Source organism: Poecilia reticulata, linkage group LG18 (genome assembly GCF_000633615.1).
Source record: "Poecilia reticulata strain Guanapo linkage group LG18, Guppy_female_1.0+MT, whole genome shotgun sequence".
Lineage (NCBI taxonomy): Eukaryota > Metazoa > Chordata > Actinopteri > Cyprinodontiformes > Poeciliidae > Poecilia > Poecilia reticulata.
The window spans coordinates 14,697,487-14,716,966 of record NC_024348.1 but is presented as its reverse complement, the minus strand read 5'-3'; the positions used below and the strand labels follow the sequence as shown (position 1 = coordinate 14,716,966).

Sequence of the window (19,480 nt, the reverse complement as noted above, 5' to 3'; positions counted from 1 at the left end):
GCAATGATACGTTTATACAGTAAAAGTGGTGGGTTTGTAAGGAATGTGATGCAAAGGTTAATTGCTCGGAATCTGTTAGTTTGATGGCTTCATGAGCGCGATAAAGAAACTCAACTCAAGTAAAGCTGGTCAATCTGGACAGTTGACAGTAATAATGATCACAGTGTATTTCTTCTCAAATTTACAAGATACAAAAGGAAATGCATTTTGTCCGGGTTGCAATAACCACATGCAGGGCAACTATCTTTCTGTTAAAATGTAAATTAATGCAAGCTAAACTGTAATATATATATATATACCTTAAAATAGAGAGAGAAAAACACTTAAAATATTCCGGTATTCCAGATAGATAAAAATATATCTACAGGAAAGCCCAGAAATATTCGCTGCAAAATGAGGTTTAAAGTAATCTTTCAATATTTAATCATTCAGTCTGACTAAAATGTTAATTCTGTGGGCTTAACTGTATTTGTATCCCATTCATCTCTATTGCCATATTTTGTTATTGCAGCAGGATGTTTGTTTCACATTTATAAGAAATGTACTTGTAATTCCAGCTGACAGTAAATCCCAAATCAATAATTAGTAGCTTTTAGCAAAGCATTGTTTCTACAATTTTGGGTTAACAACCCATGACTTCCGGTTTACGTGAGGGTTTAAATAGTCTTGACACAGATGTCGATATGTTTTTAACCAATTTTCAAGATAGGGAAAAGAAGGAGAACATGCCATTTACTCAAATTTCTTTAATACTAATGTTGAAGTTCAAAACAACTGAAAGTTATTTCTCATTCCAACTTTTATTGAGGGATGATCATATTAATACTGATTTAGGTTATACTTTAACATGTTCTTATTCCAGTTCCATCAGCTCGCCCAAGCAGACGTATCTCTGCTGTTTGGTCAGACTGAGTGACTTGTGAGTCAAGTGCTCAGAGGTCACTCTGATGTAGCTTTAGATGTCTTTCGCTGGGCTTAGCCAGAGTTGCAGCCAGCACAGCGTCCTCCTTCAATCAACCTTTTATGGCAGAGTGGCTGAATACAACTCTTAAGTTTAGGACGGATGACAGCTCCCATTGAGTTTGAGAACATTTTAAAAGACTTTTGGAGCACCTGGTCTGCTGGGAGAAAAGTTAAAGTGTTGGAGAAGTACTTTGACAAACACATGGACTGTCCGTTGCATACCTAATGCCAAACGGCGGCAGCGTCCCCCATTAAGAGTCTCTGGTGAGACAACTGGACTGCTCAGAAGTGCAGGAAAGATAATTTTTTTGTCCAACATAGATATTTTATTAAGGCAAAGCAGCATGTAAGCTGAAGACCATTGTAGATTTTTTTTTTCACTTTGAGTATAAAGGATTTTATTTCAAGTTTGAAAGCGCTGAAGCAAAAAGCCTTAAGAGCAGGGAAGTCTAAAAAACTCACAACATTACATTTCCTTGTGTTTGAAGTCAGGAGGGTTATTAGCTGAGATTCATATTCTATGAAGAAAGACACTTTCACAAGAATAGATCTGTATCCAATGCAGATCTATTCATTGTACACAAACAAAAGCAAAGCATGTATCAAGCTTCCATCAGAAATTGGCATGCAGACATAGTAAAGAGAAATGTCATCCTCTTTCAGTTCTAAGGTTTTAAGACTCGGGCCATAATAAAAGTTTTTTTTTTGCCATGTTCAAAGGTCACACTAATTTAATCTGCAGTGTACAAAAACATGCAATCCGTGCTGTCATTACTTCATACACAAAAATTAGGACAAAATTAAAAGGTGTGTGAAAGAACTAAGAATCACAGGGTTGACTTTAGCAGCAATGACTTTGTTAATCTCTTAATTCGTTGAGAAGGAATTTGGCAAAACTTCTTTTACAACATTGATTTGGTTCACTTAGGCTTGTGGGCAGAACTCACTTGAGGTTTTTTTAAAGACTTTCAATTAGACTGAGGTCTGGACATTATTTATTTTTTTGTTCCGACATCTGTTGTTGATTTGCTGCTGTGTTTGAGAGAGTTGCATGTGAACACCTTATGGCTTCTTACTTTGTCAGTCTCTGAATTTGGTTGCCATTTTATATTAAAATTAAACATGGTAAAAAGTTAGTTACTCAGTTACTCATGCAACTTACTCAATTGCATGCAGTTACTCATGCAATTGAGACGCTGATACTTCCTGTGCTGTCTGATAATTACATAATTTTAATGTTTTATTAGCAATATTAATATATTAATTAACCTATTTCATTTACTGTAATATTTTCCTATTTTGGATTTTGATTTTTTTTTTCCCAGTTGAAAAATTAGATATTTTCTCACATTCTAAAGTTAAAGCATTTTCATTTGCTAAAATAATCTAAACAGTAATATTAATAAAACTAGTTTCTTTATGTTAATATTTAACTAGACTGTGAAACCACATTTCTACAAAACTATATCTTGTGTAAATTCTCCTATAAATGCAAATGCAATTTGTCTATTTGGAAAATAAACAAATAATTCCTAATATATGATTCTTATAAGCTATAAAAAGAACCCAAAAAAGAAAATACAGCCTACTCCTCTCAGTGAGTCCTTCACTTTTTCGAGCGCTGGACCTGAATGGCATATTTGTCAAAAATGAGACCGGATGTAAACCTGTGAGGGAGGCAAGTCGTCTCTTTCTCGATTTATCCGTCTACCAGCTTCCCCCAAATTTAGGCCAGCCTGCCAATGTTCCCGAAGCCCCACAACCCACGGGCCGCCTCAGGTTCTATTACTTAAGCACCTTTGATCGATCAGCAGATGTATAATTCACGAGAGTCTTGGTGGCAAGGTTGTCAGTGTCAGACACGGTGTGCATGACTGATCTCCTCTTCCTCCTCCTCCTCAGGGAGAAAACAGCCACAGAAGGAGTTAACTCACACAGGACGTCAGTCGCTACGGCCTGTTTGGAGCAGATAATGCCAGAAATTAGTATTCTGACTCTTACTGGAGGCTTTCATACATATCAGTTAGCTATTTGTAACTGTGTATCGATTTAATTATCTCTTCAAAGAGACGATTTTATGTGCGTAAGCGAATCCGGGGTTTCGGATTCGGTTGATATGGGTGTGAACATTTAGGACACAATGTCAAACGATCCTTTCCCTAAGCTTCTGGGATGTCGATGATCGATTCCTTTAGGGTTGTGTAAGTGTCCTCAAAAATATCATACTTTCTCCTTTATACTTTTAATGCAGCAGGACTTTTATTTCTTGCAGCTCACCATAAGCACTGTTTGTTTCGATGCTATTTTGCAAAAATACTACTGTTTATTGAGACCCCTGACTTAATTTTTTTTAAACATTTCTTATTCATGTTTCAATGCAGATGTCTAGAACTGGACTTTTAGAATAAAACCACACAACGTCGAAAATGTGAACTTTTCCTGCACTATTAGTTATGAATATTTGCTCCTTGTTATGCAAACTGAAATTTACAGGGCAATAAAGCATAAAAATAATAATTTGCTTAACCCCATTAAATAAAAATAAATAGTACAATGACGAACAATAAAAGCAGAACATACCACAATGGCTTAATTAGAAGAGCAACACCATTAAGACATTAAAGGCCAAGATGAGAGTTTTAAAAGGTATTATTGGCACCCAGGCAGCCAACGTAATATAATTTTGATATTTATCTGCAATATGGTTAATACAATTCCCTTTAACGCCAACGTATATGTTAAAATAACCCAATCACCATTCGTTTTTTTTTTTTTATCGATCAGAATCTTCAGAAAGAACTCGACAAAAAAACATGACTTTCTGTTGTTTTTTTTTTCTCTGTGAATAAATATAAAACAAAATCACATTGTCAGTTGTGCTTTAACACTTTTGACTAATCCTTACACGGAATGCCAATTACGTGGATGGCGCCTTGATTGACACGGAAAATTTCAGAGTAACCACTTTAAATGTTGACAAAAGGGATAATTCATGGTAGTTTGTGTAAAAAAAAAAAAAAAAAAAATTGTTCTGGAGAAACGGATTAAAGATGCAAAAACGTCCTTCCAAAAAAGAAGATTGATGCATGAGCGAACTGATCCTTAATGTCAGGAATTCAAAAAGATTTGTCCAGAGTTATAATAGAACCTAATTTCTGCACGCGCTCTGGAGACGCAGCTTTCATCAGGTGTTTATCGGCATTTTCTCAACAGAAAGGCCCCGTTCCTCCAGCGACAGCAGATTCTCCGTGGTTCATTCATCCTCGTATTTGTGCTGAACAGAGCATCGCTTGCACCGCGTCACCGGTGTTTATAGATATGCAAGCATTAACGTTGAACACTTTGTCAAAGCGTATTTGATATCTCTCCTTCACTGTCTCATAAATCAAAGGAAGCACTTTATTATATTGGCAGCGTAGGAGATATTGACATGGCATTTTGGTGGCATTATGAAGCCAGTTTAATATCGCCTTATTGTGTTGTAACGGCATCAAATCGTACATCATCTCAGGCTTGAGCTGAAGCACTAAATGCTCGATTGAGCTGATGCACCAACTTTATAAAGGTTAGCTCAGCGTAAAAATGAAAACGCCTCGAAGGCATCGAGTCCGTGAATGCTGCTCGGATCGTCTTGTTTGTTCTTTGGGAATTTAAAACTTTTATTATCTCCGAAGGACATTTCCTGTCCTTTTTGACTCAATAAATGAAGACAAACATTGTGGAAGGTTGCCTTTGTGGATTTAACATTTGTTTTACATCGGCTCTGCACACCTAAAGCTAACAAAGTCTTTCAGAGCGAAGTGTCTAGGACTTACAAAACGTTGTAACTCTGCATTTCTAACTTTAAATCGCAGGCAAACCTCGTGTTGTCTGAAATTAGTTCAAACTCATTTGTCCCTTTTTTAGTTTTAATCAAGCAAAGTTGTTTCAATTTGCTAAATAGCAGGTTTTGTGTTTGTGCATCTTAACAGAAAACCCAGCGTAGAAACGGCCTGAGCTTTCCCTATTTAACACTTCTCAAACTTCTGTTTTGTTTGTTTTTTTTTTGGGCAGAAAAATGAAAGCAAAATGTTATTTGTTGTTCAGTTTTATTTAGTAGGCTAGGTTGAACGTTTCAGCAAATGTCACCAAAAAAAAAAAAAAAACAAGCACCCAGAAACTTTGTAAATGCACTTTCTGACAATCTGTTTGGCAGGTACAGTTTCCATGTTTATAACCACGGTGAGTGCTGTGTGTGACGACGGACTTCTGACATCATTTGGTTGCTTTCCTCAATGCCCAGCTTTATCCAGAGTATTGGAGCAATTCTACCCATGTTCCTGGTGCTGGCCTTCATGTACTCTGTGTGCATGACCATCAAAAGCCTGGTGCTGGAGAAGGAGCTGCGGCTTAAGGAGGTGCTGCGCGCCGTCGGTGTTCAAAACGGCGCCCTCTGGTCCGCCACGTTCACAGAGAACATTGTTCTGCTCACACTTCCGTGTGTGCTCATAAGTATCATGCTCAAGGTCAGTAGGACAGGGTTTGCTCAATTGAAAGTATCAAAACTCAAAGCATAAAATGTGAAGGTTATCCAAGCCGTTTTTAGAGCTTTTCAAAATCCACAAAGTTAGGAAAAAATGCTTACGAATAAATCTCACATAGGTCAATCTGGACAAAAACCGTTTATGCTTTGTGTTTTGGTTCTCTCTCTCTCTCTTTGTTAATCATAACTAATTGATGAGCGTAGAATCAGATCATTATCTGCAAATCTTCTAATCAGCCATATCCGTCTAATTAATTAAGCATGCAACCAAAACTGCACTCGTGTTTTCTTCTGTTCCTGTAATCATAGGATACAGTTGTAATTGCTCCTATTTTCTAATTTGGGAAGTGACTGTTTGCTGCTACGTGTTTTTGTGATTGCAGAGGAAATGAATCATATTTCACTGCCGAATAAGTTTGACACTATATGGTGTTGAAGGTAATTTGCTTCGTGAGAGTCGTAAAGTGGGAGGTAAAGGTGAGGCTCTTGTTCAGTGATGAGCGATGGATGGGCTGAAAAAAATCTCTTTGGAGGTTGAGATGGGTCAAATCTGTCACATATTGTTATCTGTACTTATTATCTTACAAACTTACCTAGGTCCAATAATACAAGAGATGAAAAAAAGTTTCTGTGCAGTCTCTAGGTTCAGATTTTATTTTATTGATGCACATTTGTGTAAATTATGCTGAATATATATAGACAAGAGATGAATCCAAAAGTGACCAAACATTATTTACAGTAACTTGCAAATGTAAGACAAAAAGTGATCCTTTTTTATAGTCTTCATTTTTTTTTTGAACATGTAGTATCAAATAATTTAAGGATAATTGATCTGGATTTATATTAAAACACATTTGCGTTTTGCTGAGAATCTGTTAATACAATATAACATTCAAGGACACCATCAATGTTACACAGGTTGATATTTTTTCTGGTAATTAAAATGAACAGCTGTTTAGGGTTTTTAATTTTTTTTGCCTGCAAGCTGGCTTGATAAAATAAATGGTTTTATTGTATATCTGCTCATTTTGCTTTTGGTGCACATGTCGGTGTTATTCATCTGCTCGAATAACATTCGCTTGAGATCTTTTTAGGAAATAAACACAAGCTGTCGTGTTAAAAGAAATCACGCCTCTAGCGTTCGCCCGGCGAAGCGGGATTCAAACCCGACCCCCTTTAAATGTTGCGCATCCTTCAAAAAAAAAAAAAAAAACTTCTCGCTTTTGAAGGCACATTTAATGAAGTAAAAATGATGGTTATCGGGGATGAGTGTAATCAATTTGAGCAGCTTAATTGGAAAATGTGGCTGATAAATAAGAAACCGATACTCGAGCAGCTGGGTTAAATGTAATTTCCCATCAGCCTAATGCGTTTGCGAGCTCTCAACAGTTTGTAAACATTAATAACAATAAATTGAGTTAGTCGCCTGCTGCGTAGGAGCCAGAGCAGTGTCTGTGCATTCAGATCACAGGCTCGTTCTAAATGATAATTTCACAGCCATTTTCAGCGCGTTAATAATAATTGTGAATCAAATGGTAATTATCAGACGCTGGATCTGGATAAGGTCTACCAACAAGCGGTTTAGTCGCATGCACCTGGGTCCTCCGTCACTGTGCGCTTGTTTTCTCTTCCACTATAGCAGAGATAATGCTTTGACTGTCTGGCACACAGGTGGATTTATTTGCGGCGCTCCCACATGTGGCTCCCACATCAGATCAGTTCAGTGGAGGAGTTGTGTGATCAACTTTCCAAATGCGTCTTTTGCTGTTCCCACATTTCTGCTTGGTGGTAAATGTTTTACTCCAAAAACGACATTCTAAATCCATGGCATCATCACTGAAGCGTTTAATATCCGTCGGTATTGTGAGCCGGCCAGCTGAAGAACTGAAGAGGTCTCTGTCTTCACTCGCCCCTGCCACAAGCCGAAATGAAAAGCCTTTAATGGAAAACTCCCAAGACGCCACAAATTACACGCTGTGTGTGAAAGCAGCACGCTTGATGCCATGTTCAAAGAAAGAAGGAACTTTGTGTGACATTTGTGTGATCGACTGTTGTGTGACCCCCCTCCTCACAACACCACCGGCACAGGTCTAACTAGTCATCAGTCTCCGCCACTGACCTTTCTAAACCAGACACTTCTCAGGATGAGAGTCCCAACTTGGTCAGATGCAGTGTACCTTCGAAGAAATGCCATTTTTCACTTCACCTTTCAGTCAGCCGCCACACAGGAGGTTGAATATGGAGCTAATTATTAGATCAATCCCTTGTTTCAATGGGGCTCCTGATGTGGGTGACACATGCGCTGGGTCCCATTTACCTTGGTTGTCATATTAAGATTTTGGAATGATGTCACTCTTGGCAAACTGGAAACCTTGTTGGCGTTTTCTATTTATTTCAGTATTTTAGGATAACACTGTAGTAACTCACTTATTAAAGCTCTTTTCTCTGAGCGACAGGTTGTTGGACACACAACTCTCCTTAGTCTTAAAGTAACCAGCCTATATGTGCAATTTGGAGGGATGGGTGCTTCTCCCCATCAGGGACCCCCAGTCCACAGAAAGCACCATATAGACTCAAGGGATCTGTTATTGATGTAGAAATCTTGAATTGTTTATTTTTTTCCAGGTGCTTGTTGACATCCTTCTGCTTCACTCTGAATAGCATAACAGTTTGGTGAGGTTCTAGTATCGGTACCAGGTCGACGTTGTCCATTTTATGTTCTCTAATAACCGACCTAATCAAGTAAATTTGAACCACATGTTCAATATGACGTATTCTTTTTGCCAGGTTCATCTCTGCCTTCAGGATTGAGCAATTCTTTCACCATAATGAATTCATCACAGATGTTTTCTGTTCACTCTAAGCAGTTGGGCATCTGTAGTGCTCGATTACATGGAAAAGGAGACGAAATGTTATCTTTTCAAAACCTTAGAGAGACCATCCAAAGTCCAGTTGGTTTACGTTTTTGTGTGTTCTTGTTGTGCAGTGATGGCTGCCTGCTAAGGACTAAAAAAAACAAAAACTTGTATTTATTTTACTTTTATTCAGAATTCAACTATCAACACTTTTATCTATTGGAGCAAAAGAAAATCACTTCTGAGTTTAAACAGAATGCATACGTTTATTACTGCACGCATTTATTAAAAGCTCTGTTGTTCTTTATGCTGCTAGTTTCTTATTTTAGATCAGTGGTCCAAAATGTGATGTAGGAGGATATATTACATTTGTACCCAGATATAAACTTTTCTGGTAATGCTCCTTCACCTTTCAGATTCCTACGGTCGCTGGCGAGTTCTCTTCCCTTGTACATGACCTTAGCGTGGGTTTATTCGGTGGCCATGATCGTTAAAGGCGTTGTTTCTGAGAAAGAGGCGCGACTGAAGGAGACCGTGAGAATCATGGGCCTGAGAAACGGCATCTATTGGCTGACCTGGGCGGTTTCCAGCATGTTGCCGCTAGCCATCAGTGCTTTTCTTCTATCTCTGACACTCAAGGTGATTTAAGGATAATTTAAAATTGGCTCAGAAAGGACCTGACTCTAGTTTTGGAGAGATTTGGTCGTTCATTAATCTTAGTAATAACAATGGTTTTATCCTAAGCAGCACTTTGACCTTGGAAGATAATTAATTTACCTCAATTGACCTTAAATGTTCTCTTTGATTTTAACAGGCTTTTACATCATGGAACTTCTCTTTAATGAGAATTAATCTTTCTCAGAAGAACCATGTTAATCAGTAGTGCAGTGTTTTTTTTTAGTTAATTACAGAAACTACAACTGCATTGCTGATTTTGTTTAAAGTGAATAGACTGCAAGCGGCTCTCTAAAATTAGAGAATGGTCCTTTATCAAACAGGTAGAGTAAAAGCGTTGCACATTAAAAGGGCATATCTATATCTATATCTATATAGATATATATATATATCTAAATTTTTACACTTTTTTCCTTTTCCACTATGTTCAGGCTAATAAAGTTACTTCTAAAAAAAAATGGAATATGGTGTAAAAGTGCAATATTTCTTGTCAATCATCTCAGAAAGATACAATTTTTTAGAATAATAACAGATTTACATATTCCAAGCCTTTATTTATTGTAATTTTGTCGATTATGGGTTACAGAAAATGAAAACCCAACATTCAGTGTTTCACAAAATTTAAATGCCGTGGGCCAAGGTCATTAATAGAAACTCGCATGCAACACCGCCAATAGGCGTTAACCAAAATCATCTTTTACTCTGCCTGAACTGGCAAAGCCATACAAATTCAGAAATTGTAATACGAGCTGAAACCTCTCTGTTCATTTTTGATTTCCTCAAATGGTTGAAAATTCCCCAAGAGGTAAACTGGAAAGAGTACAAAAAAAAAAAGAGAGAAACGACATGCATGATGTATCCGAGTTGTGGCTAATGAAACCTGCTGCAACAGATGGATGGAAATCTGTTTTGAACAAGAGAGGTTTTAGTCAACGTTCTGAAATAACTCTGTGTGGTCTGCTTCTGCAATAAATCTGCTGCGATGATCATTCTCTTCCCAACCAGCCTCCGTGATTTCTTTGCAGTGTTTTTGAGACTAACTTTTCTCTCCGTCTTGTTCACCAAACTTCTCACATACAGTACGGCAAAGTCCTGCAGTACAGCGACCCCTCAGTGATCTTTGTCTTCTTGCTGGTCTTCTGTTTGGCCACCATCTCCCAGTGCTTCCTCATTAGCGTCTTCTTCTCCAAGGCCAATTTAGCGGCGGCGTGTGGCGGCCTCATCTTCTTTCTCCTCTACCTGCCACACAGCCTCTGCTACGCCTGGAGGGACGTCATGGGTTTCGGGGCCAAGGTGGCTGTGGTAAGTCCATCTTTAGCTCTAACATTTCTTCTTTTTTTTTTTTTTTTAATTATATCTTCCCCTGCTGTTATTATAAGTAAGGGTGGATTTTTATCTTGAGTGTTATTCCAAGGTTATATTTGAACTATTTAGATCAAAACTTAAAGTCGCAGTTGTTCGTCCTATATCTATTCACTGAAAAAAAAAAAAAAGACCCAGAGTATTTTATAGTGAAAGGAGTGAGTTCACCTCTAGCACCGGTAATGTCCATCTCCGATTTGTCATCGTCTTTGTAAGCCAACAGATGGTAAAATGGGATCTGCTGTGAAGTCTTGCAAATGAATTGAGGACGGTAGTGACATTAAATGACAATGGAGCTGCTTGTGGGAAATGCTTTTTCTATTCATGATGTCTCCATAAATTTTTGTTACAGTTTTGTTTGTGCTGCCACGTTTTCACATGAGGATTCTCATAAAAGATTTGCATAAATGAAAAGACAAATACTCATATTGTACATTTTTATTGTGTTTTCTCCTGTTTCCGAGTAACAAAAGACAAACAGTATACCGCTGCTCAACTTTCAGCGTAGCCTTTCTGTGTGACCTTCATTACACTTCTGGTATTATTTGTCTTGACACTGCTTCTTGCAGATAGAAGGATGAGAAATCTTGATCCTTGAATGCGGTGTGAGCCGACGCGTCCTTAAACAAGTGCATCAAGTCGAGTTTTTTTTTTTTTTTTGCCTGCTTCAAAAAGGCTGCACCAGGTGTTTTTATGGTCACTGTTTTTATGTTGTTTCATAAAACGCAAACATTAACGTGTGAAGTGAATGGAATATCAAATGGAAAGTCTGAACTTTGTCTAGACTGCTCTACACCATGAATTTGCTTTGGTTTAAAGTATCCAGAGTCTCTGACTTTGCTGTGTCTCCCGTGGCTCATGAAAAACTGCAAACAGGGCTGTATGTTTCAACAATGACTTTCTTTCTTTTCTTGGCACTCGTTCATGACAAACCTGTTATAGGCATAGCTAACAGGTCTCAGATTCTGACACCTGAGCTGTAGTTCCCTGAATTTCCTTCAGAGTTACCGTGAGCCTCTTGGTAGCTCCTCTGATTGCCAATCTTCTTGGGTGTGTCCAAGTTCTTGGCTGCTTCCTTTGAAGGCCTCGGCTTACTCAGTCAATGCTCTGGAATATCTAGGAATTTCAATATACCCAGTTCCAAACAAAAGCATCTGTTTTCTTTTATTGCAGCACAGACTTAATGGCACATTAGAACCGGTCTCTAAACTCCACAGTTGGCTGTTCAGTGTTGGAAACAGAATTAACTCCTGTTTAGATTTACGCCCTTATTAGATCTTGGAAAACCCCCCAAAGGGTCATTTGCATTTCCTCCCCAAGTTTGGAACTGCAATAATGACACAAACCACCATCCAATTTATTCTTTCTCTCTGTCAGAGTGCCGGTCTCTGTGTGTGTAGTTTCCATTTTTTTCATTCAGCTCAGATAAAACCACATTATTCCAAGGCCAACACACCCCACCCCCTAACACACACGCACACACACCTTGATACTTTGGTTTTTAATCTGAACGAATTTTTTCCATTTTGTAAAGACAATATTCACCTGTGTGCTTGAGGGAGAGCTTCAGGCAGTGCACAGAGGTAAAACAGAGAAAATTCTGCTGTGCTTTGACCACTTCCTTTCTTTTTTAATGAGATAGAAAATAGGAGAGGGGCTAAACTTCCTTTGTGCTGGATAACCAGAGACATTTTCAATTAGCCATTAAGTCCAGGAAAATCTTGAAAATTGCTAAGCTTCCCCCCAAAAAAAAGAAAAGAATGTGGAACTTTTCAGGCTCTTCTTTGAAATCAATTAATTGATCTGTGGTTTTATGACAGAGAGCAGTAGTTACACGACTCCACTGGCACATTGGAATCTACAGATGAAAGAAGTGTCTGTTACGTAGAGCTGGGGCTATTTCAGCATTGGTTCTGAAACACAGTACAAAGTCAAAGAGGAAATGAGAATTCAGTTTATTTAGGATTCACATGTAGCTGCAGCAAAGCAGTGGTCCACACATCATATGAGCACAACTCTAAGACAATTGTTAAAAATTTAATTAAAACAAAACAACATCATGGGTAGGACTATAATAAGGACATTTTGTGTTGGGCTATGATCTAAAATCCCAATAAAATGCATTGAGGCTTACAGTTAAGCTCAAGGTTGGGAAGTGCAACAAAATGTGAGAAATCAATTATTTGTCAAGGATTGGAGAGAAGTGTAGCTTTTTGCTGCTCCGGTCTCAAAAATGTTCAACGTCTTGGAGATAGAATAATAATCACATCTAAGAGTAAGAATGGGTACAACACTTTGTAAAGGAGACTTTTTCAGACAGAAACATATTTATCCCTGTGGGGTTCTTTGCCTGTCATTCCAGGAATACCGGTCATAAATGTCAAAAGCGAACAAAAAGAGTAGCCACCTTGATTACTCTTCCTCTTAACAATGGATTTTGTCCAAAGCCAGCTGAACGATGTCTAAATCTCCGGTTTGACATGTGTTCAATAAGAGGGGGCTTGTTTTGTCTGCCTCCCAACTTGTGCCCTTTTCTCAACAGCCAAAAGGATTGGGCTCTTGTTGTTTTGTCAGCCGTTCATACAGAGGTCGAGGATGGGTAGTCCCTCGCCCCGCTGTCAGCCCTCATCTGTTGACTGATTGGCAGATGGGCAGCGGAGGGCAGCGAAAGATGCTGCCAGCAGGGTTAGGAGCCAGGCAGGCTAGAGGTTTGGCGTCGGCCACAGAGCTGCTCTCTCGCTCGTCCCCTCTCCCCGTCTCTCTGTGTAGTTGTGTAACCTCGGCTATCCGTGATGATTCGTCTCTCAAGCTTCAGCAAACACTTGTGCAGGAGTATAAATGCTGCGAGCAAATGAGGTGTGATGAAACAGCTGGCGGGCAACATGGCAATGTGGAACGAGGGGCCATGGCAGATGATGTCTCACGCGGGCAAAGCATCATTTGCAATTTCCCGCTGTATGAAAAATCCGACAGATTTTTGTTTGCAGCAGATGGATTCGGCTGTCCGTCTTGTCGGGTGGCAACAGTCTCTCATTGACTTCGCCTAAATTCGGTAATTAAAGATGGGGCTTTTTTCCAACCATTTCTTTTCATTAGCTCGACGTTTTACGGAGCAATCGTTTAGTTTGTTAACCTGAAACGATTTGTGCTGGAAACACACAAATTTAGTGACCTTTTTCACATTCTGTCATGTTACAACCACAACCCTCCATTGACCTTGTTAGGATTTTATGTGCTTGATCAAAACTAATTGTGCGATTGTGAAGTAAAATTGAAACGATACAAGGTTGTTAAACTTATCATTCAGCCACCGATTACTCAAATAAAATCAACATAGCTGTTAAATAGAGGTCACCTCTGTGTAATTTAGTTTAATTTTAAATACAACTGTCCAGCAAGGTCCTCGGTTTAAATTTATTCAGTGAACCATCAGTATCATGAAGACCAAGGAACAAGGGATAATGTTTTGGAAAGGTGTAAATCGGAGTTAGGTTATGAAACGACATCCCTCTGAACATCTCATCTGTTCAGTTTACCATCTTAAAATTAAGAGTATAGCATGATTACCAACCCACTAAGAGTGGCCTATTCAAAGTACAGACCAAATAAGACTCCATAGAAAGAGCTGTAAATTAATGTCCACACATTACCTCGATCCAGAGAATTGATAAAATCCTAAAAATTGTGTAAAGACATAGTCTGAAGTCGCAGCAAAAGGTTTCCACCCACCAAGAGGCTGAACAGAAAATGCACACCAGACTTTGCGAGAAAAATGGAAACTGCGTCACGACCCTTCAATTTCTCAGTTATGCAAAGCTTTGTGTTTTTCTCACAAATCATCATCAACGAAGCGACATCAGAAATGTCGCTTCGTTATATGAGGATTTTATGTAACAGACAATGAGATAAACTTCAATGGATGGGAATACTTTAAAGGCAGTGGATTTGACTGTACTAAGAAGGGGAAAAAATGTAAACAACTCAGCACGTCTCCTCATAAAACTCACTCCCTAATTAGTGATCTCCTAGTTTCATTGAGAAATGAAAAGGAAAAGCACACATTTATTGTTTTTTTTGTTGGTTGGTGAGCCAAGCTCTGCTGGCTGAGACCGCTCACCAGGCATCCACCCAAGACTCCAGATCCAAGCTTAGCTGATTCCTCCGTTCCCGTCTTTACAGTACAGTATGTTAACACAACCAACTGCTCGCCCCTATTACATATTTAGCACGCAGATGAAAAGGAGCAGGGTGAACTTTGTGCAACATTTGCATATTTTCTGAGTAGTTAAGAATTTTGCTTAACTAAAAATGTTTGTTTTTGCTTTTTTTTTTCCCCCCCCATCTTCAGAGTTTACTGTCATGTGTTGCCTTTGGTTACGGGTGCGAGAACTTTTCCAAATATGAGGAGCAAGGCGTCGGTATACAGTGGCACAACATTATGAGGAGTCCCCAGGAGGGGGATCCGTACACCTTCATCATCTCCATCGCCATGATGCTCGCCGATGCCGTCTTATACTGGGTGCTAACCTGGTACATTGAAAATGTCTTCCCAGGTAATGATCTGAAGCAAATTATTAGTATATGTCCAATATTGTCTGCTGTTTTAAAAATGTTTTTATGTTATAGCTTTTGAGAAGAAATGACAAATAGTACAAATGTTGCGTCGAAAGCTGATGAAAGCCGTTCTAATGTGCAAGGAGTGGAGATTGTATACTTTTTCAAGAGCAGCAGCAGGCTAATACAGCATTTAAGCTGTTGTGTTTGGTAGCTGACATGCTCAGTGACCACAGTAGCCTATATTAGCAAAACGACATTCTAACAGAAGTACTTTCGTGCACTGTGGCAACAATCTCACCGTCTTGAGTTTGGACAGGATAATAAACGTTCCAAATTTTAATGAAAATCATTTTCAAATGAGGTTTTGGGGAGAGCAATCCATCTTTCTTAGTTGTAACTCTGGATTCAATGGGTCATTAGAGTAGATTTTTCTCACTTCAAATTTAAAATGCAGGCCTGTGAGTGGAAATATTAACTCCGCAGGAGAAACTTGTGTTGTAATGAACTATTAAAAGATTAAGTTTGCGATGTAGCCATTTGTTTTCTCCTTAATAGTTTTTCCAAATAGCATTTGTTCACTGTTTCAACATCGCTTTGCCAAACAATAACCTCTTGTTCTTGAACATAATTCTGTATTTTATTAATGTCTATGCAACAATGTCCTTCTGAACCCAATGAATCATTTCTTCTTCCTCCACTTCTATTTTACGCCTTGCATCTCCTGGACTTCATTGTGTACTTTAAAATATGACGACCGTTGTTCTCGTTTGATTGCAGGTCAATATGGGATTCCTAAGCCGTGGTACTTCCTGTTCACTTCCTCCTACTGGTGTGGGATGACACCAGTAGCTGAAAACAGCCCCGATCTGCTGACAGACTCTGGGGCGCACGTCGGTAAACTCCCGTTTCGTTTTCAGTTCTCACTTCTTAGTCTGCAATTGTTGATCATATTCTCATCAGCCTGTTTATGTCCCGTGGGGAAACGCGGTTCTGATAAGACCTTGGAGGTGAGAAGAGGAGGGTTGCGAACAAACATTAGCACCTTATTTGTCACATCTGGTGATAATGGTGCTTTGTGCCTTGAGGAGGGGTGACGGGGGGGAAGCGGGAGTTTCAAGTGAAGGAAACTGCTAAAAACAAGCAAAAACTCCAATTAACGTTCCTAGTAACAAGTTTCTGTTTCTGTTACTTTCTGTTTAGCTTTTCTGTGTTTCAGTTTTTTAAGGCGTGTGCATATGGGTGCATGTTGTTTCATGGATCAAAATGGCCTCTCAGAAATTTGCTAAACTCAGAATATGAGTAATTGTACGTAATTAGAAAAGTTTTTGATGGTTTTCATTATTCTTAAAACGTTGGTCTAAACAAAGATGTAATTGATGTAATCAATTGATGCAAACCTTTATAGTTTGAAACATATTTTCTTCTGTTTTTTTTTCTTACATTTTTTAAAACGTATCCAATTTTTTGCTAATGTAGTTTTTATTTATTCATTTATCTCTTATATTTTTTTTCTTACTTTTCGATAGTATTCAAAAAGACATTGGTGTAAATATTGATGCAGGTGTGGTAAACACTTTAGCACTTTACTTCACTTTGTTTATTCTAAGTTATCCATTTTTTGATATTGTATTTTAGTTTAATTTGTTTTGAACCAAAGTTAAATGAAAAAAAACCCTCAAAACATTAATACGTAAAAGCATTTATATCGATGCAGATGTTACACCTTTAAACAGTTAATCTGCAAACATGATCAACTTTAATCATATTTTTCTTTAATTTCAATGTATTTTTCTTATATATGTAAATTTATTCTCTTTTTTTTACTTTTTTGCTTTTTCAGAATTTATTTTGCTGAAAACAAGTTTTTTTTTTTCCCTTTCTTTTTAAATGCATTTTCCTTGTTTCCCTGTTTGGGGCCATATGTGTGTTTTCATAAAGGATATTTTGAAAGACCACCTCCCAGTGTGAAAGCGGGGGTGTCGATTCGCAATCTTGTCAAAATCTACAAGACCGGGAAGAAGCTGGCGGTGGACGGGCTGAGCGTGGACTTCTACGAGAATCAGATCACATCGTTTTTGGGCCACAATGGCGCTGGAAAAACGACCACAATGTGAGGCATATTATTCAATCCTCTTGTATTTTTTCCAACCTGTCTCAACCTTTGTGCAAATTGAACATAAACTGCTGACTTCACTGTAGCTGCATGTATTCAGAGTTTACTGCTTTGAAAAAGGGAGATATTACTGTAAAGACATCCATCAGAAAAAGTCAGCTATTACAACCGATCGTGGGAGTTATCTAATTGCTGCTTGGGAAACGGCTGAAAAAAGGCTGGTTGGGGTTTTGGGTGACAGAAAATAAATGAAATCCAGTGGCCCAGAAAGTCTGAGTGACACAGAGAGCGAGTGATGCAGGACCAAGGGCTGCAGGGAAGACGTCTGCTCTGAGCCGCTGGAACGAAACATAACAGGGAACAATAAGAGGAAGGACAGAGTAAGGACTCTGTCACATACTAAAACACTGTGTCGGTGGATTTTATTAAGGGCAATATCTCCTCATCAGGGAAATGGGATCTCATAGCTGATGTTTTTTTTTTTTTTTTGTAAGTCATGAGAAGAGAATCTAAACTCTCCCTAAAACTGAATTTAAGTTTTATTCAGTTTCAGTTTAAACTGTGAGTTTAAACAGATACAGTTTGCCTGGACCTTATGATGAAAATAAATATTATACTGAAAAAACAATCTTTAGATATAGGGGAACAAACTTGCTTTTAGGAGTTATGATTTTTTAAAGAAAGAAAACTGTCTATACATAGTATAATTTGGGGCAAGAAAAAAAATCAAGCCAAAGACATTTATTTCACTAAATGAAGTAGAAACTAAGAAATAATTAGACACAAAGTTATTTATATCTCAATGACATTTAACCAGAGGGTCAGACTTTTCCTGTTTTAGTTCACTTAATCTTGCTGCAATACTTTAAATTTGTTACATCAGAAAAAAATAGATTTATCTTATTTTTTACTTATTTAATGTCAGATGTGGTTAGTTGCATGACATAAAATGTGCTGGGCCATTCTCCTTCAAGATGATCACAATAGCCTGCTAGAATTTTGGCCTATTCCTATTGAACTGAAGAAACTCAGTCAGGTTCACCTCTTCACATTTGTCAACAGTTTTTTATCTCTCCCAAATATTGATCTTTTTTTTGTTGTTAACCCATACTGAAATTAACTTGACTGCATGGCTTGGGTAATCTTTTTTTATTTATTTATTATTATTATTATTATTAATAAATTCTGGCATTTTTCCTTTGCTTCTCTTCATAGGTCAATTCTGACCGGGCTGTTCCCCCCTACATCAGGCACAGCCCTCATCCACGGATACGACATCCGCACCGACATAGACGGCATCAGGAAGTATTTGGGAATGTGTCCGCAGCATAACGTCCTATTTAATGAGTGAGTGAATTAACGAGGCTTAGTCATTCTCTCTCTTTGGATTACAAAGTGGAAGTATGTGGGTCTTTGCGCAACAATGTATTTGTTCCATGTAATGAGGCCTTGTAATGACTCAGGCTCCCCAGCAACACATAATTATTCAGTGTTTATTTTGAAATGCATTGACCTTTATTAATACCGTCTGCAAGACTCTCCTTAAACTGCCTTTACTGATCACCATATGTTACCTTTTTATTTATTTATTTATTTATTTATTTATTTATTTATTTATTTATTTATTTATTTATTTATTTATTTATTTAATGTTTTTAATTTATTTATTTGTCTCACTTCTTTGTTCTTTGCCTCTAACTGATACTCTGGTACCCAATGCAAATGTGACAGCCCAATTATAGCAGGTCCCAATTAATTTCCTTGGTAACTTCCCATCACTAGAATAGGATTCCTGTAAAATGCCTGTCAAATTATATTATATATTGTATGTTTAGCAAGTTTTTTTTTTATTTTTCTTATTATTGCTAAAAAGTTTCTGGAACTCCAAATACCTAAGTCTGTAAAAGTATTGAATTTTGGCATGAAACAAAAATGGTTTCAGTGGGAACCCTGACTTAGTTAAAAATGTTCATTAAGGTCTAAAGATGTCTGGAGGGAAATGAATTGCTTTCAAACATTTCAGCGGGCAAAAATACGACAGTTTTGCTTTAGGCCACTTGCCCCCCTTCTCACATTAGCTGAACTGGTCTCTCATGCTGTTTTAAAACTTTTCTAGACTCACTGTGGAGGAGCACATTTACTTCTACGCCAGGTTGAAGGGACGCAGTCGCAGTGAGGTCGACTCCGAGATGGACCAGATGATTAAAGATGTCGGTTTGCCACACAAGCGTAAGGATCTTGCTAAGAACCTCTCAGGTGAGGCTCAGTGTACCACGACACATCGCTTATGATCTGATTGGCATTATGCTGACCTATAAATTTAGTCTTGATATGTGTAGTAATAAGTGTAAGAATATTTTTTTATAAAGAAAACATGCTAATTATAAGCCACTCCTTCCTATCTTGCTACCTGCATGCATCTCCTCCTCTACA

The 19,480-nt window shown here is 38.1% G+C and overlaps 1 protein-coding gene across 5 annotated transcripts in view; it reads left to right on the top strand.

Annotated features, from left to right (window-relative positions):
- The first annotated feature begins 5,243 nt into the window (after window positions 1-5,243).
- LOC103480793 (ATP-binding cassette sub-family A member 1) overlaps window positions 5,244-19,480 on the top strand; it is a 125,338-nt gene continuing 111,101 nt past the window's right edge. For 4 of the 5 annotated variants that reach the window (XM_017310253.1, XM_017310254.1, XM_017310252.1 and 1 more), the window contains exons 1-7: window positions 5,244-5,468; window positions 10,096-10,317; window positions 14,726-14,930; window positions 15,712-15,828; window positions 16,873-17,044; window positions 18,263-18,394; window positions 19,164-19,303. In XM_017310253.1, the coding sequence (XP_017165742.1) occupies window positions 5,277-5,468; window positions 10,096-10,317; window positions 14,726-14,930; window positions 15,712-15,828; window positions 16,873-17,044; window positions 18,263-18,394; window positions 19,164-19,303 (1,180 nt within the window). In that variant the 5' untranslated portion in view covers window positions 5,244-5,276. Of the gene's footprint in view, window positions 5,469-8,756; window positions 8,980-10,095; window positions 10,318-14,725; window positions 14,931-15,711; window positions 15,829-16,872; window positions 17,045-18,262; window positions 18,395-19,163; window positions 19,304-19,480 lie in introns of all 5 variants that reach the window. The other variant, XM_017310255.1, reaches the window with a different exon arrangement.